This window comes from Musca domestica, unplaced genomic scaffold (genome assembly GCF_030504385.1).
Source record: "Musca domestica strain aabys unplaced genomic scaffold, Musca_domestica.polishedcontigs.V.1.1 16, whole genome shotgun sequence".
Classification (NCBI taxonomy): Eukaryota; Metazoa; Arthropoda; class Insecta; order Diptera; family Muscidae; genus Musca; species Musca domestica.
In genome coordinates this window covers 15,894,634-15,914,650 of record NW_026712219.1, presented here as the reverse complement: position 1 = coordinate 15,914,650, position 20,017 = coordinate 15,894,634, and the positions used below count along the sequence as shown (strand labels likewise).

At 34.7% G+C, this 20,017-nt stretch overlaps 4 protein-coding genes across 7 annotated transcripts; 3 read left to right on the top strand and 1 right to left on the bottom strand.

Annotated features, from left to right (window-relative positions):
• Positions 1–3,590: 3,590 nt before the first annotated feature.
• On the bottom strand, positions 3,591–9,670 carry LOC101888292 (polyadenylate-binding protein 2). Of its 2 annotated transcripts, none has more exons than XM_020035243.2 (5): positions 9,532–9,670; positions 7,411–7,809; positions 7,205–7,344; positions 7,068–7,135; positions 3,591–4,368 (listed from the first exon to the last, which is right to left on the bottom strand). In XM_020035243.2, exons 1-4 carry the CDS (start codon positions 9,622–9,624, stop codon positions 7,093–7,095), a joined length of 675 nt encoding a protein of 224 aa, XP_019890802.1. In that variant the 5' UTR covers positions 9,625–9,670; the 3' UTR covers positions 3,591–4,368; positions 7,068–7,092. The 2 variants fall into 2 exon arrangements, with proteins under 2 accessions (XP_019890802.1, XP_019890803.1); XM_020035244.2 differs by having other exon boundaries at positions 7,068–7,132.
• A 179-nt stretch (positions 9,671–9,849) lies between these two features.
• LOC101888694 (uncharacterized) lies at positions 9,850–12,076 on the top strand. 2 transcript variants are annotated; one of them, XM_005179023.3, is made up of 3 exons: positions 9,850–9,992; positions 10,164–10,400; positions 11,712–12,076. In XM_005179023.3, the coding sequence occupies exons 2-3, from the start codon at positions 10,238–10,240 to the stop codon at positions 12,029–12,031; spliced, it is 483 nt and encodes a 160-aa protein (XP_005179080.1). In that variant the 5' UTR covers positions 9,850–9,992; positions 10,164–10,237; the 3' UTR covers positions 12,032–12,076. The 2 variants fall into 2 exon arrangements, with proteins under 2 accessions (XP_005179080.1, XP_058976159.1); XM_059120176.1 differs by having other exon boundaries at positions 9,852–9,992; positions 10,086–10,400.
• Positions 9,851–13,840, top strand: LOC101895021 (uncharacterized). Of its 2 annotated transcripts, none has more exons than XM_011292411.3 (2): positions 9,851–9,992; positions 12,479–13,840. In XM_011292411.3, exon 2 carries the CDS (start codon positions 12,495–12,497, stop codon positions 13,788–13,790), a length of 1,296 nt encoding a protein of 431 aa, XP_011290713.1. In that variant the 5' UTR covers positions 9,851–9,992; positions 12,479–12,494; the 3' UTR covers positions 13,791–13,840. The 2 variants fall into 2 exon arrangements, with proteins under 2 accessions (XP_011290713.1, XP_058976156.1); XM_059120173.1 differs by lacking the exon at positions 9,851–9,992 and adding an exon at positions 10,265–10,400.
• Positions 13,841–14,283: 443 nt separating this feature from the next.
• LOC101888114 (SET and MYND domain-containing protein 4) lies at positions 14,284–17,161 on the top strand. Its single transcript, XM_005179019.4, has 5 exons — positions 14,284–15,066; positions 15,125–15,607; positions 15,691–16,231; positions 16,300–16,630; positions 16,691–17,161. Exons 1-5 carry the CDS (start codon positions 14,384–14,386, stop codon positions 16,951–16,953), a joined length of 2,301 nt encoding a protein of 766 aa, XP_005179076.2. The 5' UTR covers positions 14,284–14,383; the 3' UTR covers positions 16,954–17,161.
• The last annotated feature ends 2,856 nt before the right edge of the window (positions 17,162–20,017 follow it).

Here is a 20,017-nt window from a genome sequence, read left to right as displayed (position 1 = left end):
TAACAGATGCTGTGTTAATGGAAATTTTGAGATGTCCCAAGTCTAAATGGAATCGGATGTTAATTTCGCGGCTTAATGGATATTCATTTCATAATTTCGACCTTTTGTGGAGGAAGTTCCAGAAGGAATTGACCGATGCATTCAATCTTAACACATTGGGTTAATAAAATTATTGGGATGGGTGGAATTTGGAGACAATCGGACTATTACGTCACATGTTATAAGAGTTGTAATTATTCATAATTTTGACCCTTTGTGGGGGAGGTACTTGATAGAGTAGACCGATATTGTCCATTTTCACACCTGACCTAGAATTGACGCAAATATTAGGATTTGTAAAGTTGGAGCAAAATAGGATTATCGGTTCTCTTCTGTGCAGAAAATATATTTATTGAAAATTTCGATCTTTTGTGGGGGAGGTACCGGAAGGAGTGGACCGATATTGTCCATCTCCGAACTCGATCTAAGTTTGATAATATTACGATGTACCAAGTTTGGACCAACTCAGATACTCCCTTCGAGAGATATCGTGCGCACCAACCAGCCAGACAGACGGACGGACGGACATCAGACGAATTTGGTCCAAAGAGACCGGTTTTTCGACTAGGCACGTTTTGACCGTATCAAATGATATATATATTACAGTTGAAATCCAGCAGGGATGAAAACTCCCTTTAAACGGGATCGTAGCAAGTCAAAATAGTCTACAAAATCATTTGTCATTAAATTCTACTATAGCTAAATACCAGAAATGTATGTATGTTAAGAACACATTTTTGGGTTAGAGCCGTACTTTGTGTGAGTTTGTGCAAAAATCTCCAACAAATCATCATTATAGAAGGATGCCGTAAAAGATAAAAGTATTCTTCATCAAAAGAAAAGAAATATCGATATCTATTACATATGAATAAAATATTTGCATCAATGTTCACAAAAACCGAAGATATTTTTAAATTGTTTTGATCAATCTTTCTTCGGACTTTTTTCGAGTTGACGCCTGAAGGTAACAGTGAAAGTAAGATACAATTTAAAAGTATTCTACACAAAATTTTACTATCACTCTCAGAATAAACCAATAGTTTTCATGAAAATTACATTCAAAATTTATATTCTAAAATTGAAAATTATGAGTTTGTTTGTTTTACCCGTCATTTAAAACTTTGGGGAACTTTTTACTTTGCGTTGTCAACATTTAAAACGCCCATATACGCGTCTTCCTTTTTTAAGCTCTACTTTCTTAATCTACTGGATTTCCCCCTTGATTATTGAAAACAATGAATTCATCAGGGCCCCAATACTCCTATGAAAATGTGGAATAAAAACCTTTCATAAAGAAATCTTAAATGAAAAATTTTATAAAGAAAATATTTTTTTTTTTTTTTTTTTTTTTTTTTTTTGAGTTTTGCCTTGTTAAGGCGAAGATCATATGGAGGGATCACTGCTATACCGAACCAAGTCATGAAAAATAAAAAATGCCGAAATTAGTGCCAATGTACCCGTATATGGAAACTCTGTTTACTCTGTAAAGCACAATGTCAAAAAGTGTTTCGTTCCAAAGATAACGGTAAAAAACCTAAGTCAACGACTGTCATTTTCGACTTCTTTCAAAGCAAAAATGAACCAAGTCAGTGTGTTTTACTTTGAATCAGTACTATTAGTGAGCACGTATTTATTGTCGTTCAGTTTTCAGCAATATTAAAAAAATCAGTGTTTTTTTTTAATCGATAGTAATAATAGCAGTGCCAGTGATTTTTCCAGTAATGAAGATGAGGAATATTTGCCAGCCAGAAAAAAAACAAGTAATTTGGTACAAATTTGGCAATTTTCAAAAAATTAAAATCCATTAAAAATTCTGTTAAAATCTTAAAAAACCGAATGTAGCCGTATATTAGGGGCTATACGAAGACGTGGACCTGCACAGACACTTTTCTGTCATAGGCTGTAGTATTCATTACGAAATTCAAATACTAAATTCGAAATAGTTTTGGTAAATAATGTCGCTAAAATCATCAAAATACCGCATATCGGGAGGTACCGTTTTATGGGGGCTATACGAAGACGTGGAGCTACATGGCCCATTTTCAATACCAAAAGTCCTGCAGACATAATACACATTTGAGTAAGTGTTTATCAACTTACTTCAGACGAATAGTCGGATAGACGGACAGCTAGACGTACCTCGCTAAATCGACATAGAATTTTATGCTAATCAAGAATATATATACATTATAGGTTCTAAAATATATGTATATGTATGTATATATACATTATGGGATCTAAAAACAGAATTACAAATGTAATATATCCTCCATACTATGGTGGAGGGTAAAAATTTTTTACATATAATTGCATGACTCTACCTTCTTATTTCTACCATAGTTAAAACCTTAAATTTTCCTTTGTCTTTGTTAACATTTATTTATTTTTTTAAAAAATGAGTTTATTTTATTTTCCTAAAAATCACAATGATTGTCAATTACAATAGAAGCAGCTGCCAGCCGCCAATCCAAGACATGACTTAAAATAAAAATCCGAAACTAGTGGAAAACTAATCACTAAAATCAACTATATTTAGTCATATAACGAACACTTTATTTTATTTTTTTGACTTGGTTCGCTTTAGCTGTGAAATCTTGAAATTTTATTCAGAGTAATAAAGAACCAAAGTAGATTTTTTTGTTTTTGAATATTTTTTTATTAATATATTTAAATTATTTTTATTTTAAATTAATATCATTAGTTAATTTTGAATATAAACTTTTACATTTTCTTTTGGTAGACTAAAAAATTCCTTCCAGAAATTAATGGCAGTGCATTTACTTTACCTCTAAATATCTTCGAATTATGTTTTTATGACTTAGTTCGGTATAGCTGTGAGCCCTTCATATGTTTTATGATTTAAGTGTTTGTTTTCTCTTTCGAGACGAGCTTAATGATCTGAAATTTGCAGTGAAAAGGAAAGCCAGATAGACACTATCACACACTCACCACTATGCGACGCGTTTCGCCGTTGGTTAAGCGGCTCATCAGGCATATTTGATGTGGATGATGGCTTACAAGGGCCGTTCTCTGGAAAGTAGTATATATTTCGAACTTATTGCAAATTAGCATATGCGAATTATACACTAGAAACTCTCCAGGTTCGACTCAAGTTCTATTGGCAGATCTTTTTCACAGCAACGTTTTGTTTTTATTTTTTATTTCGTCTTTTCATAGAACAAGAATCCAGTCCCAGGACCTGTAACTATGCAAAGAATACCGCCTAAATAATAAAACTCAAATACTTACTTTTTTCTTTTAAAATGATTTCGTAAAAACACCATTACCAAATAAAAAGACATTTTGAGTGGTTTTTCATAATATTTTAATTATATTATTTTGTTTTTGTGTTTGTTTTTTTTTTTCTATTATTATAATGATTTCTTGTTTTATAATTGGCTTTTTTAGATTTTATAGCAATGTTGTATATATTCTTTTTTCTTCTTCTTTTTGTTTTCTCATAAAAATGTTTGTTCTGTTTTTTTATGTGTGTGCTCTTCTTTCTTCTTTTCTTTATTATATCTTCTCCATATTTTTGCCTTCTTTCTTAAAGTCGTCTTCTTTCTCTTTTCTTATTTTTTCAAGCATTCTCATTTTTTTGTTTGGTTCTTCTTTTTTTACTTTTTTCATGAGGGCTCTTCTTGACATCTTTTTTTCATCTTGGATATTTTTTTCAATCTCTCTTTTTTGTGATCCATTTTTTTAGTTATTTTTTTCTTCAGTGTGTATATATTATTTTTTCGTATCCCTTCTTTTTTCCAAAAAATTGTTTTTTCAGCTTTTTTGAATTCTTATTTTTTTTTCATTTTGGTCTTCTTCTTCTTCATGTTGTTGTTCTTTTCATTTTTTAATGGTATTCTTTTTTTTTGGTTAAAATAAAAAGGATTTACAGTATATGTATATAGGTTGTGATGATCATTCAAAAAACATTATTAGCCACATTCATATAATCGGTTGTACTTTTGGGATTTGTTTTGAAATGTTTTGCATCATTTAAGTTTTTTTGTCTAGCTAGCAAGAAGTACGAAGTATGTTATGCACATTTAGGTCTTAATTATTTTTTGTATGCATCTTATTTTTGAGATTTTTTTTCGGTAGAGTCTTGTTGAGTTTGTGTTTTTCTTCTTCTTTTGTTCTTGAATTTTTTTCGTATCTTTTCTTCTTCTTCTTGGCATTATTTTTGTCCCATCTTTTGGCATATACACATTTTTTATATAAGTATTCTTTTTTGCTTATTTTCTCGGATCAGTTTGTTTTTATTTTATATATTTTTTGAAGAATGGCAACAATATAATGTTTTTTGAAATCATTATATATTGTAAAAAAAATCTGAAATCAAATTAATATTTGGTTGAAAACGAAATTCAATACATAATAACATAAAAAATATATACATATGTAGGGTGCGCATTAAATGGGGGATTTTATATGATGGAAATATATTTGTTTTAAATCTAGCAATGATTAAAAAAAATAATGAAATGTATATTTAAATATACAAAGCAATATTATTGATTTAGTGATGTCCGCTAAAGAAAAAATTATCTCAAAGCTTTCTTTCCAAACGTAATTTTCTAAATGTAGCTAAATTTTTGATTTTTCTTTACCCAACCTTTTTTCTCGTTTAAAGGTGCACGGTTAAATATTTTGAAAACTTCAAGTGCTCAGTTTCCATTGTTGCTTATCGGTCCTTTTCTGTTCAAAGATTTACCTTTTTTCTGTACAGATTATACACAAAGAATGTAGGCGCCTAAAGATATGCAACATATTTTACAAACTAATTGATAATGCGATGAGAATTTTATGTTACTCATTGACTAACCACGGTCAACGCACGAGAAATTTCAAAAATTAATTTATTTGAAATTCAATCAAATTTGCTGATTTAGGACTCATTCCAATGTATGTATCAGACTTTCAGGGAGCAATACTTTAAGCAATTCTTAAAAGAAAATGTTTGTACCAGTATCAATGTTTCCACAAGTAAGAAAACTAAATTGAAAAATTTGTGTGTGTGCGGAAGAAAACAGCAACATTAACAGAAATGGTTCGAAAAGTAAAGAAGCGACTTGATCGAAAACCTCTTCGCAGTGGCCGAGAAATGGCTCGTGAGCTGAACATATCGCAATATTCTATTCGGCAAATATTGAAAAATGAGCTCGGCGTAAAGTCCTTGAAATTCCAAAAAGTGCAAGAAATTACAACGCAACAGAAATAAAATTGATTCAAAAGAGCTAAGGAGTTGCTTCGCTTGGCCGAAAGTGGTGGACTGCCGAATTTGGTTTTCCCCGCTCCGATGAGAAAACATTCGTTGTCCAGCAGTTTGTAAACAAACAAAATTATCGTGTTTACTTGCCAAAGAGGTCAGCTAAAAGACTGCACCTTCGGTTTGCCACCAGAACTCAAGCGCCGGCCATAGTGATGGTGTGGGCCGCCATAACAGCCGATGGTCGCTCTCCGCTCGTATTAATCGACCGTGACATCAGAGTAAATGCCGAATATTATCGCGAAAATATTCTGAAGGGTGTATTAAAGCCTTGGGCACGCAAACATTGGACATTTCAACAGGACTCAGCACCATCGCACTCACTACGCCCCACCCAAGAATGGGAACAAAATGAGGTTCCGCGCTTCATTTCTAGCGCACAATGGCCACCAAAATCTCCAACACTAATCCGTTGTACTATTGTGTCTGGAATATTTTGGAAAGCAAGGTTGGCCCTAAAAGATACCAAAGAGTCGATCACCTCAAGCAGCGATTCGCCGGGAATGGCCAAAATACAGCAGAGCAACATTCGGGCAGCGTGTGACGGTTTCATTGGCGGTTTGAAGGCCATAATTCGTGCCAAAGGTGACCATTAAGAACAAATCTAAACTTATTCTAAAATTTGATGCTATTCCCGACATATTTAGCTTTCATTCAAAAAAATTTAAAAATTATGGCGTTTGACTTTGTTGCAGTTCACCCTGGTTTCGTTTCCCTAATTGATGATACTAATGGCACGTGGCTGTTGTTGTTGTTGTTGTTGTAGCAGTAGTGCATGTGTGTGTTTGTGTTCTGCTAATCTGGTTCCAGCTCCAGGTTTAGAAATTCGGCTACTTTAACGGGCTGTAGCCAGAGATCCTCTGGAGTGAGTTGGGTAGGTTTGGCTGAGCAATTAAAAAGGTGTAGCGTATTGTGCGGGCCTGTATCGCACGCCGGGCAGGCGTCACGCACATCTTCATCAATTCGTGCCCAATACGAATTGAGGCGACTACACCATCCTGAACGTAATTGCGCCAAAACTACCCTGGTTTGTCTAGGCAGCTGACGTTCTTCGGCTGCAATGGATGGGGGGTGGACTCCGAGGACGGCATTCACTTTATAACTGCTCATAGCATCCGCGACTGCATCGGTGTGAATGCCACTCAGACCTGCCTGATAGGCTTCTTGATCTAGAGGCTCTGTATATATAACACCCCAACGTTAGGAGATCCTCTTGAGAGGTTTGGCGCCAAAACATCGCCTCGTCAGTCTAAGGACCAGGACTCTTTGTTCAATCTGCAGCTATCCAGGTTATCTACTGGACTTTCCACCACTATCCACAACCTTTGTACATGTCCGAGAGCAATCCCCGAAGGCGGAGCATAACTGATTGCACTAGATGTGCTGCAAGTTGCGCTGCTGCACATTAACATTTTGGCAAATCCTTAGATCTAATATTTTTTGTTTAATGTATATGAATCAATTTGCTAAAACAAAATTCTTCTGTCCATATTTCGCTGTTTATCACCAATGATAAAATTATTATTATATTATTATTATATTATATGGAAAGGCTGGTCTGCCAATCGAAAATAGCAAAAGAACAGAAGTTAACCGGAAATAATCTTATCTCTAACAACCAATATACGTTCTGATAGATGTTTTCCCTTTGTTTCCATTATTGATGAAATAAATAAATGCCTCATAAAAAATTCAAATATTCGTTCGCCAAAACATGCACAAAACAAAAAGCGTTCTTTTTAAACAAAAGAAATGTACTCACCATTAAACGTAGGTAAGAATATTAATCAGTAAGGAGCATAATAATTGACGCGTCCACGATAACCTCTTCTGGAACCAATGATAAAAAGGCATAAGAAAAAAAAAAGAATAAAAAATAAATTCCCAACAATTACTTACATAGGACGACGTGCACCACGGAAGGTAGTTGTGTGACAGCAGGCCCTTGAAATGCGTGAACCACCACGACCACGAAAACTACCGCGTGGAAAGCGATTGGTTGTTGATAAACCGGGACGGTTAGTACGTTTGGACATAACCTAATTTAGGAAAATATGTTGTTTTTTAAAGGACCTTTCAATAAATACAAAAATGGGTCTTGTTACCTTAATTTGTCGACCACGAAACAGTGTCTCATTCATGGCCAGAGCAGTCTCAACAAATTCTTTGGAACCAAATTCAATGTATGCAAATCCCTTGGGATGTCCATCAGCCTTATTACATAAAATCGTGACACGATTAATTGTTCCACAGCCATGGAAGTGGGCTTCCAGCTCTTCGGCCGAGGCTCCATAATCAACATTGCCCACATACACGGAACGTGTATCGATCTCTTGTTTCTCTTCCAGTGACAGTGGCACCGTGGCCAGACCTGTGGTTGAACCAGCCATTTGTTTGTCTACCTCTGTTTGCATTTGTTTTATTTTCTCTGCTTCTTCTTCCATTTCTTTGACGCGAGCTTTAATAGCCTCCAATTCGGGATCAATTTGCATATTTGTTTCGTCCTGATGACCACACGGTAATAATTTATTTTGAAAAAAAGAACGAAAAAGTTGAACAAAATCAATTAATGCAAAATAAAGTGCACAAAAACCAAAACTAAATTGTTGAAAATAAATCTGCCCGGGAGTTGATTATTGTTATGATTCACGCCCTTTATGCGTCGTCTGGTGGCGTTGTGTCTTTCTTGGTTGCAAGTTTAGTTTCAAATAAAAATCTATGTTAAAACAAGAATTTACGAAGAAAGAACAATGGATTGGGGTTTATATGCTGTTTATTTGGTTGTGTCTGCGACGGGCAGTCGCAGCAGCAGAAACAGCATACAGACATAAAACAGTAATATTTGAATTTGGCGTGTGGCGTCTCTCACGTTTCAACAGATAGATATGTTGCCAGACATTAAAATGGTAAATTGGGGGAAAATGTGCCAAACTTGGGGATATTTTGAATCCAGTAAAAGCCAATTTGAAAAAGGATTAAATTAAAGTAATACGATCTAATACGAAATATTAGATATCCTGTATGACTTAGTTTACAATTATAGATATCAAATCAAATGCACGCAGTTTTTGTCCAACTATTGGGCACAAATTGCTGACAATATGCGGACAATATCGAAATCACTTCACAACATCTGTAACAGGAGATAGTGATGTATACAAATTTTAAAACTTTGACAGGACCAGATTAACAGAACAAAGAAGTTATTTTTTGTAACAAGTACAGCAAGAAAAACCTACTAACCAGACCTATTCCTAGCTGGGTCTGGGATCCAGAACGATTTCAAGTTAACTATTTAGCCTACTCTGTAAATTGCTACAAATCAAGTTTCCAAACATGTTTTATGTATGTCTTAATATTTTCTGCACTTGGAGTTTGCACTTTGGATGTGGATTAATTTTGAAGTTAAAATTAAGAAGAATAGACTTCTCACACATAAGTTGCATATTGAAGCGAGCAAAAGGAACATTAACTTCTTGTGGTGAACTCAGTCAATCCGATATGTATCCAACGAATTTGAATTTAAGATGAGAAAATAAAATATTTTAAATATCTTAAACATTTCCGACAGGTACTATAGTTAGGACTACATCCTTTTTAAATCTATGTTAAAAACGGAGTCTATCGGTCAATTATTAGCTTTCAATTTTAAGTAAATTCTCCCCTTTTGTACCACGAAATCTATAACCCAGGCAATAGAATTATGACATTTTCTATCTAATACTAATAGATCGTCTTCCTGATACCAATAAGACATACAATAACAATATTTCCTCTCGACCCACATAAATATCGAATCATCACTATTCTCCCGCCATTTTTTTTTTTTTTTTGGTTCATCAATAAAAACAAAAATTCCCCCCAAAAGAAAAACATAACCTCATTTTCATTCACAAGCACACCTCAGACAGCAAAGCATGTAGACGAAAAAGGCAAACAAAGATATGACCGTCTAAGTTTCATTCATCTTTCAGGGAAAAAAGCAACAAATTATCATCTGGTAACTCCAAAGCTCGCACAACAGATACATCCATTTATGGGATACGAAAGGCATAGCGTTGCCTGTTTTTTTGCAGCAGCTTAAACTTGTTTAGCTCCTTTCTTTTCTTGTTCTTCTTTACTGGTGACGATGATGCTTCTTTGCTCTGTCTGTGTCAACCAACCAACTTTTGCTCTGTGTTTTTTTAAGAACTAGTTTTTTTTTGGCGTTTTTCCAATTCTCTTACCTCGTTTATTAGTTCCGACTCATTTTCGCCATTTGCCTCATCCAAATTCTCCAAAAGTTGGTCTTCATTCAAGGATATATCTTCATCGGCCATTTTTGCTAGTCTGCTTAATTTAAAATTACTTTTCTAAAAGGTTAGTATTTTACTAATATAAATTTATGCTGAGCGGCGCGTCCCTCGTCTTCTTTCCTTTTTCTGTTTTATTACAAATGACGTTGTACTTTTTCCCTCAAGTCTTTTCTTGTTTCTTCTTCTTTTGGTCTTTTCTGTTCACACGGATTTCCAAAATGGTGGTATAGTATTGGTAGTGGTGGTGGTGGCGATGATGATGTTTGTGCCGATTGACGTTTGTAAAGGTTGGCAATAATAAAAACTGTGTGTGTGGTAAAGAAAGAAAAAAGAAAACACCAATAGTTTTACATTGGAAAAAACTTAGAATTTCTCACGAAACTAGTAAAAGGGTAAGTTTTTGATAAATATATATTACGATTAATATTTTGTGCGGCCAATTACCAATTAATAGAAAGTTATTTCTATTGTTTTGCACCAAAAAGATTTATTCCGCCTTTCCAACGACAAACGCACACAAACGTAAAATAATCTCGTTTTCTCTTTGCTATTTGCGTTGACAGTTCGTGATTAGTGTTGCATATCGTGGTGAATACAACTCTGTGTACGGTAGAACCTAGAAATTGTTATCTTCACAATGAGTGATGATTCTGATTATGAAGAAGAAGAATATTTAGTGTTTGCCGATTTCAAAAATCAAATCCTACCTAAAGAATTATCGGATGAAAATTCAGCTATAAAAATCATTGGAATTGAAACAAAAAATCCTGTTGCAGAAATAAATGGCAACATATTCAAAGGTATGTAAAATATATATTAACCATGATATTAACTGTGTTTAGACTAACCCATTTTAAGATTACTGCATTTTCGTACGGTATGTATCATGGTAGAAGAATATAGGTAGATGCATCAACGCTTGGGAACATTGATATGTCAAAATTTCTAAAATGTTTTATGAAAAATAAGTGGGTTTTTTATTTTTTTATACGACGCAAATCAGAGGTTGTTATAATATGATTTTTTTTTAACAATTTTTACAAATTTTAATAATTTTTCATTCAAAATTTTCATTTCCCAAATCGGTTTGACAGTTCATTGTCCCAGCAGATGTGTCGATGCGACTACCTGTATTCTTCTACCATGGTATTCTTCGCATGGTAAAATAAGGAGGTAGAACAGTTTTGTAAAACTAAAAGAATACAGCTCTGAGGCTATGCTCGCTGCTGTGAGAATTAACCAAATTTAAATGCAACAAGTGTTTTCAAATTTATTTGTTATTTCTCCACATATTATCTTTCCAAAATGCCTGGATTCTTTCAAAAATATGATCCAAACTTTCAGTTCCATGGCAAGACTGGTTGATATCTTAAATGCGCGCACCGCAATGTACGTTTCTTCTAATCATTGATTTTGAAAATATTTTGTTTTTATTTTTTAAAACAATAAATAAATTCACAAAATCGGCAGAAGTCAGGCATACTTAGAAAAAAATGTAATCAGCTGGTAGCTCTGCCTAACCTTTTATTGTACCATGTGTATTCGTTTGTGGTAGAATTCATACAAGTAAAGTTGATAAAGCTCTTTACTACAATCAGCTGTGCAATTGGCATATTATCTATGGTTATGATAATAATTCATTTGGGGTAAACAATTTGAAAGTTTGCATCAAATAAATCATGATCAAGGTATGTCTGGGTTTAAGTTTGGCCCTTTAATGTAAAGGTCTAAAGGTGCAAGTACATAAAAAGCTTGAAGTCATATTAGTGGCATATTAGTGTCAAATTATAATGGGAAATGACGGCAGGAGTTTACTGCGGCTCTGTTATCCCATTATGAAATGTCACAAAATATGCCTATGACTTCCAGCTTCTTATGTACTTACACCTTAAGTACTTAAGCTTTTTATGTACTTGCACCTTAATACTTGATCTATCATGATATATTTGATGTGGGTTTTCATAAAAAATTCGTTAACCGTAATACTGATGCATTGTGTAAACCAGGTATAATAAATATATCCTAAGATTCCTTAAGCTATGTTTACATCAAACAATTTAACTAATCGGGGAATACAAAGTTTAATGCTAATAACAAATCCACTTAAATAGGTACATACGACTTTGTAATGGGCACTGATGTATTTTTTGAAAAGGACGACGATGCCCCGCCAGATGATCCCCTATTCGAAGCTACATGCCGGCAAAAGTTTAAAGTTTTCGGAAAGACTAATAAAGTAATAAATTTTGAAAGAATGTACGTGGAAAGTTTGCGTGAAACAGACCAACAAATGGGCGATGCCGAAACTGAAGCAGCAACAGAAACGCCAGCAGATGAAAATAATATGAAATTGAATATGAACTACGACGAAGCCATTAAACAATTTCCAAATGTAAACGATCCTCAATGGAAGGAAAAAGATCTATTTTGAAATTAACTTCTGAAAAAATGAATAAAATCTGACAGTACAAATTAAGTTTAAGTCGTTTTTATTTCAATTTTCAATAATGTATTATTCCGATTAAAGAATACATATTTGATATATTGTTCTTTGCAATTGCCACAAGAATCCTTTGCAGAAGAAAAATCATGGTATAATTTTGACAGGTAACAGAAAATTCTAAAAATAACTATATGAAAATTGTTTAATAGAATAAAGCATATGAGATGCTATTCCAAAAATTATTTGTAACTCATTCAATGTACAATAAAACACGGTATTACAAATGCAAAGTTGTTTGATTTTTGATATTTTAAAACTAAGAGACCTGTAACTGCTACAGTACAAGACACTACTACAAAGTGGTATTTTCATAATTTAAAACAAAAATCTTGTTTGAAATTATTTTTGTAAAGTGTATTTTCTTTTTATTTACAGTTACTATTCCAACAAAATGGATGAACTACTCGGTCAAGTTATGTTACCACCAATAACTTTTAAAAACTTTTTAGCCGATTACAAGAAAATGTTTCGACCACCCCACACCTTGCCAAGTGCCGATATTAATATACAACAAATTTTAAACCTAAATGATAAACAATTCAAATCTATCGAAGAAGCATGTTCGCTCGATTATTTAGATCATGAGGATGATGCAAGAGTTGTAGATTTCGTACCGGGATTTTCCGAGACCAAACGTGTGCCATACGTAAGTGCTCCAATCAATGAAATTACATTGAAATCATTTGCCGCCGCTGCGAAATGCAAGGAACCCCGAAAATGGGGAAATCCATTTAAAAGAGGTCCTGAGATATATTATAACTATCGTACGCCTCTAAAGGAGAATCTGTGCAGTTCTACAGTTCTTTTGCCAGATCAAGAACTTAAAATTACCTTACGTCTGTATAGGCCAGCACGTGTAACACACACTGGGCGCACCATAGAACGGCCAGTCTTTTCTCAAGAATTTGAATGTTTGGGTTCAAATTTGTTGACTGAATTGCGCGACAAAATGTATTGCATATGTAATGATAAACGCTTCTTCGATGTCAGTGAAGAACCTGAAGCACCTCTGCCATCCAAGGAAACCGATCCAGGTTTTTTCTTTATCAACGATACGTTTTACAATGACAAAAGAAATCCCTTAAATGCTGATTACTCAGAAACTATACGCAACTGGGCAAAGAAAGCCAAAGGTTTATCGAATTTAGATTTTAAGGTAGCACGCATGGAGGAGACCCGCCTCATTGACTTAACAGCAAGCATGGGATTTCCCCAACTGTACCAGCATCACGGCAATTGTGAGCACGTTTTTGTCTTTTCCCAATTGGAAGTGATTACAAATCCGCCAAAACAACTTCTGGAGTTGCAGCATTATCCACGCGTGAAATCCGTAAATCGTTTTACATCGCGATCATGCCATATATGCAGTAAAGTTAATTATGTATTTGTTGTTGAGGGCAGTGATCGCCTGCTTACTGATCCTGCCTACTTATGCCGCAAATGTCTTATGTCCTATCATTATATAGATGGCAAAAAAGTTGGACAATTTCGTGCGTATCGTTTAAATGAAGATTTAGCTCTTGCAACAGGCGATCCGACAGATCAAAATTCCCATTTCGAAATGAATAGTGAAGACGAGAATAATGCTATGGATAATATGTTGAATGATTCCGAAGAAGAAAATGAGATGGGCAATGAGGCTATGATCAAAGAAGAAACCGTTGTACATTTTAAGGAAGAAAAATGAAAAGTTATTACGAAGTTATTGTGAAATAAAAGTGTATATGTACACAACACACATAATATGTCTTTCGAATTTGAGAAACTGATCAAGATTGATTTGATGAATGTTAAGTAAGGGGTTGTATTCTTGTTCCATGAAGAAATGTAATGAAAACAGAACTTAAATTTCATCTGTGGGAATGCATTGTGCATGGTAGAAGATCACAGGTACATGCATCAACGCCTCGGAACATTGATATGTCAAACATTTAAAATGTTTTTTTTCCAAAAATAAGTACATTTTTATATGTTTTCTTATACGACGCAAATCGGAGGTTGTTATGATATGCATTTTTCAACAATTTTAAATAATTTTTTATTCAACATTTTCAATTTCAAAATTGGTTTGACAGTTCATGGTCCCAGCAGTTGTGTCGAAACGACTGCCTACATTTTTCAACAATGTATGAAATTAAGCGGCGTGCGGAAAAAACACGGCGCATCGCCGCCGTTAGTCTACCTAACCGTATGCCGCCGCCGCCATATAAATCATTCGGCTTCGTTGAGTCCTTACAAATGTAAATTTGGATTTTAATTTGGTTTTTTCCCTCTCCATCCATGGACTCCAGTTTGTGTTCCTTGTTTTCCACGCAGAGCGTATTCCTACGCTTGGAGAAATATGAAAATGAATTCGAGACCATGCGGGAACTGTTTACACTCCCACAGAATTTACAGAAATTTTGTGAGGACACTTCACTGCAGTGGATAAAGTTACAGGAGAAAAATGAGGACACGGAATTCGCTATGAAAGACGACGATGAACGAATTCAGGAGTCCAATGAATTGAGGAAACAGGGAAATCTATTATTTAATGCCAAGAGTGATAGAAACATTCTGGGTGCATGTCGTCTTTATAATGATGCCATATTTGCTGCCCTAGACTGTAAAGGTTGTGAAGAAATAGCCCTAGGATTTGCAAATCGTGCCATGGCCTTGCAGGCATTTGGATATTATAGTCAGGCTTATGATGATTGTTTTTGTGCCCTCAAGAGTGGATATCCACATGCAATGCGTCACAAAGTAGTAACGCGCCAGGCCTACTGTTCGCTGAAGCTTAAAGATGTGCAATCATTAAAGAAACATTTACTGGAGTTGGAAGGTCTGTCGTTGAACGAAAGTTTCCAAAAGCAATTCACCGAATTGCAAGAATCTCTGAAGCAATTAATGATTGATAAGTGCTCAGAACAAGATGAAATGGAGGAGGAGGAGGAAATCAAAAAGAGCAGAAATTCACAGGAAATGTATGTAAAATGACACTGTAAATGCATTTTTTATTTTATTCTTTGTAAATATTTCCAGCATTGACACCGGCACTGATTTGGGCCGTATCATGAAAGCCAAATGCTTTATACCAAAGAATCAACTAATCTTTCGCGAGAAAGCTCCAGCTTTCACACCAGTGGGTGATGGACGTAGAATTTGCCATCAGTGTGGTATAACCGGTTTTATACCCTATCCTTGTTTTAATTGTCGTGGTCGTGTTGTATATTGCTCTCTTAAATGCCAAAAGGAACATGAGGATTTGCATAGATATGAATGTCCCGGATATCGCTTTCAGTTTTTCGCTCATGGTGGTATTGCTCACTTAGCTTTAAGGACTATTTTAGACAAAGGAGGTCTACTAACAATTATTGACGATTTGAAATCTAAAACTAGCGATAACGAAATATGGAAAGCACTGACAAAAGGTGGAGATGTTTGGGAGAATAGTGCATCAATATATGTTGAATCGCTTCGCATGGTTTCCAATTTGGAAATAATGACAATCATGGACATAAAGTGGTAAGTACATTGTGCAGTACATAGAAAACTATGTCAATTGTGAGATTGTGGCAATCTGGAATACATTTCTTTCTATTTATTAGGTTTGCTTTGGTCTCCTATCTGATGGTTGTGTATTTGAAACACTATACTAAATACTTTGATAAACTTAGGGAATACAATACCAAATGTAATTGGGAACTGGTTGTTGGCACATTAATCCTTCGACACGTTGGTCAGTTAATATCAAATGCTCATATGTTGACGACCATAATTGCCAAGCCGTTATATTTTACAATGACGGATTTTTATCTGCTAAACGATCGAATATGGTTGAAACCAGGCCACTTAAAACGTGGCTACTTGCATACATTCAGTAACTATGAAGATGTGGCTGCAATAAATTTACCCTATCTGAGTATTTGCAATCATTCCTGTGTCCAATCTTTCCAACCGAAATTTTCTGGACGTTGTGTTAGTATCTTTGCTCTACGTGACTTGAAGGCAGGTGATGAAATCACCAATTGTTATGATTTGGACTATCGCAAGGCCAAGAGGGCGGCGAGACGCCAACGCTTAAAGTCTACCTACAATTTTGATTGTAAGTGTGAGAATTGTGTGCAGCCCAATGAGGATGCTGATTTTGTAAGTATAAATAACTATGATGCAAGGAAGTAATTAATTGTCAACTTTCTTTTCCATTTATATTTCAGAATCAATATCATCGTTATCGTTGTGATAATAAAGACTGTGGTGAAATATTTATTCCTATTATTCCCCAAAGACGTTCATTAAACTGGTGGCAAAACACCGATGAAGGTTCGGTAGATGATATAACAATATATTGTACAAAATGTGGTTGTGAGCAACGTCTCGATTGGTATCATGAAATAAAACGTTCCATTGAGAGAACACGCCAGAGTGAGACACGACGCCGTCTATATCAAATATTTAAACAGCTCGAAAATGTCTTGTTGGGCCTCAATGATGTCCGTTCTTATGTGGCCTTGAAGTTTTGTTCGGAATGGTTTAAACTACCATATCGTAAGTTAATTAGTATTTTCTTTTTAACGGCATATATAGTACAATACGTTTTTCCTTTAGATGGTATTGCATTGAATGATCAGGATTACGTTGAACTTATTGATATGACAAAATATCTCATGGAGTGTACTAAACACCAATCATCTGCCAATTCCATTGAATACGTTGCTGAGATGATATATCTATGGGATATAGCTGCCATGGGAAAATACAAATGTACGCCAAATGAAAAAGAAGAAATGTTATTTGCTCTAAGCATAATATCGGATCAAACTAAAGAAATATTTCTTAATTATTATAATGATTATGTCAAAGATATATAAACGCTATCTCGCTCTCTCTGTTTGTTGTTGTGTTATTGCTGCATTTGATGCTGTTATTAAATACTTACCTGTTTGCTTTTACTTACTCGCAAAATGATAAATATAGTAATAATATTAATATAATATATGAATTCATATAATATAATCTCTCAAGTTTTATCTTCAGCCTTTTTTACTTAATAAATAAACAATAAATAGAAAACCGTAATTATTTCGTTAAAACGATATTGAGACAAGTGGGAAAATTTAAAAATGATTTTTTTTTAATCTTTTTTATATAATATAAATTAAAAAAAATTATCTATTTTATATAATACTTCAGATGTAAATTGATGTCACCCAAGCGGGTACAACACCATATCGTACTGCTCTGTTCGTTCATATTATTTCTTCTTTAATTTGGAAGAAGCGACCGGTCTTGGTAGGATCCATCGGGAGTTAAGGTGAGTGGGTTTGGCTGGTCAGTTAAAGAGGTACAGCGTGTCATATGGGCCTGTGTCAGAAGCTGGACAACGCACTGCTGTCAATTCGAGCCCAATACGAATTGACACGCCATCTACAGGGTGAGATAAAAAGCTGCAACAAAGTCAACCCCCATTTTACATTTTTTTTAATTTTATTGAATGAAAAAAACAAATGTCGGAAATAGCATCAATTTTAGAATAAGTTTAGATTTGTTCGAATTGGTCACCTTTGGCATGAAACCGTCACACGCTGCCCGAATGTTCCTCTGCTGTATTTTGGCCCATTCCTGGCCAAGCGCTTGCTTGAGTTGATCGACATTTTGGTATTTTTTAGTGCCAACCTTTCTTTCCAAAATACTCCAGACACAATAGCCCAACGGATTGGTATCCGGAAATTAAGGCCATTGTGCGCTGGAAAAGAAGCGAGGAATCTCATTTTGTAACCATTCTTGGGTGGCGCGTGCTGAGTGCGATGGTGCTGAGTCCTGTTGGAATGTCCAAGGTCTGCGGCCAAAATGTTTTTGTGTCCAAGGCTTTCATACACCCTCCAGAATATTTTCGCGAAAATATTCGGCATTTATTCTGATGCCATGGACGATTAATACGAGCGGAGAGCGACTATCGGCTGATATGGCGGTCCACACCATCACCATGGCCGGCGCTTTCGTTCTGGTGGCCAACCGAAGGTGCACATTTTTAGCTGACCTCTTTGGCAAGTAAACACGATCATTTTGTTTGTTTACAAACTGCTAGAAAACAAATGTTTTCTCATCGGAACGAAGAAAACCAAATTCCGCAGTTCACCACTTTCGGCCAAGCGAATCAACTCTTTAGCTCTTTTGAGTCTATTTCCTTTCGGTTGCGGTGTAAGTTCCTGCACTTTTTGGAATTTCAATGGCTTTACCCCGAGCTTATTTTTTCAATATTTGCCGAACGGAATATTGCGATATGTTCAACTCATGAACTATTTTTCGGCCAATCGACGCGGGTTTAGATCAAGTAGCTTCATTACTTTTCGAACCATTTCTGCTGATGTTTTCTTCCGTTCACTTCCTTGACGTCGGGCTACGCTACCAGTATCATGGCAATGAGCGAGAGTACGAGACGAGACAAAAGATTTATTCACATTTGAATGATGGAGTGCCCCAACGAAAGCCACTTGTGGTTTTCCAGCCAAATATAAAGAAATCACACTATCACGCTTGAATTCTGTCACGAATAACTTTTTTTCTGGAGAATTCTCAACAAAATGCTATTGTACGCTATAAACAATATAATGAGCTGTCAGTGAAATAATTTTAACAGCTGTCGAACGAGTGGCTTAGAAATGGCATCAGTCTGAAGTTGGTTGCAGTTTTTTCATCTCACTCTATATGTATAGACCTGGAATACCGAAATTTCTAGGGTTATAGAAAGTCGTTGAAATAGTTTTGGACAGGAAAATTGTGTGTGTGTCCATTGTGCAATAGTTTTACCAATTTCCTCCTCGGTAAATCTCGGAATGAACGATTTTAACGATTTTGATGACTTTTTTGGGATAAAAGGTAAACAGTTTCCGAAAAAGAAATTACTTGAATAATATAAAAAAACCTTGAAAGTCCTTGAAAGAGAATTCGACGTATGAGTTGTGCGTTTTGAGTACTAACCCAAACTGTTGGACGAATGTAAAATATTAAGTTTGACTTTTCGCAGACGAAGTAGCGGGCACTTTCTAATAAATAGAACTAGATAGAAGTAGCGCAATTACATCTTCCATCATACACTCCTCGTATGGCCACTGAATAGTTCTATACTGGACGTAGACAAATAAATGTAAAGAAAACTGAAAGTTAGTTTCGTTTTATATAGGTTGTTCCCCTCAGTACGCTTTTGCATTGTCAATATGCGACCCACTCGACTCCGAGAACACATTCTATCATTTTTCAAGAATTTCACAGGATTACTGGCGTATTTTGCATGAAATTCAGGCCAATCAGAAATCTCTCTATTTTCCATTTCTTCTGTTAGGCATTTATTCTTTTCAACACATAAAACGACGAAAAGCAAAACACAATTTTTAAATGTGATTTATCCGTTGGATTTTTATAGCATTTTATTAATATTTATCTTTAATAGAACTGCTATTATTGTTGTTGTAGTTTTCTAATATACTGATGTATAGGGGGTGGTATTGTATAATAATGTGTATTATGTATGTATGGTGGAGTACGGATGCATGTGTTTATAGAAAAGTTATAATTTTAGAAAAAAAAAAATAGTAAATGAAACAAGACTATATATAAAAATTCTAAACATATTGTTGAACACATGAAAAAAATAAGGGCGGCATAGTAAAATTTTTTAAAAGGCCTGCCTGCAAAAAAATCTTTAGAATTCTATAAAATGTATGTATTCAAAATAGTAAATAGTAATTTTCCAAAAATATTTTTTTTTATGAGAAGCGGGAAAAATTAACACTCAAAAAAAGTCTTTGTTGAAAAAAAGATCTGCTCTTTGAGCTCTAGAAATAAAAAGAAATAAACTTGAGTAATTCGATAAATTATAACAGGGAAACTATATTATTACATAATAATATAACCAGAAAAGAAGTATAGAACGCA

Coding starts and splice junctions, on each gene's coding strand:
- LOC101895021 (XM_011292411.3), top strand. CDS start 12,495: ATGGATGAACTACTCGGTCAAGTTATGTTACCACCAATAACTTTTAAA.
- LOC101888114 (XM_005179019.4), top strand. CDS start 14,384: ATGGACTCCAGTTTGTGTTCCTTGTTTTCCACGCAGAGCGTATTCCTA. Junction 15,067..15,124: donor AGCAGAAATTCACAGGAAAT/GTATGTAAAATG, acceptor AAATATTTCCAG/CATTGACACCGGCACTGATT. Junction 15,608..15,690: donor ACAATCATGGACATAAAGTG/GTAAGTACATTG, acceptor TCTATTTATTAG/GTTTGCTTTGGTCTCCTATC.
- LOC101888292 (XM_020035243.2), bottom strand. CDS start 9,624: ATGGCCGATGAAGATATATCCTTGAATGAAGACCAACTTTTGGAGAAT. Junction 7,345..7,410: donor TTCGTGGTCGACAAATTAAG/GTAACAAGACCC, acceptor TTCCTAAATTAG/GTTATGTCCAAACGTACTAA. Junction 7,136..7,204: donor CGTGGTGCACGTCGTCCTAT/GTAAGTAATTGT, acceptor CATTGGTTCCAG/AAGAGGTTATCGTGGACGCG.
- LOC101888694 (XM_005179023.3), top strand. CDS start 10,238: ATGAGTGATGATTCTGATTATGAAGAAGAAGAATATTTAGTGTTTGCC. Junction 10,401..11,711: donor AAATGGCAACATATTCAAAG/GTATGTAAAATA, acceptor CCACTTAAATAG/GTACATACGACTTTGTAATG.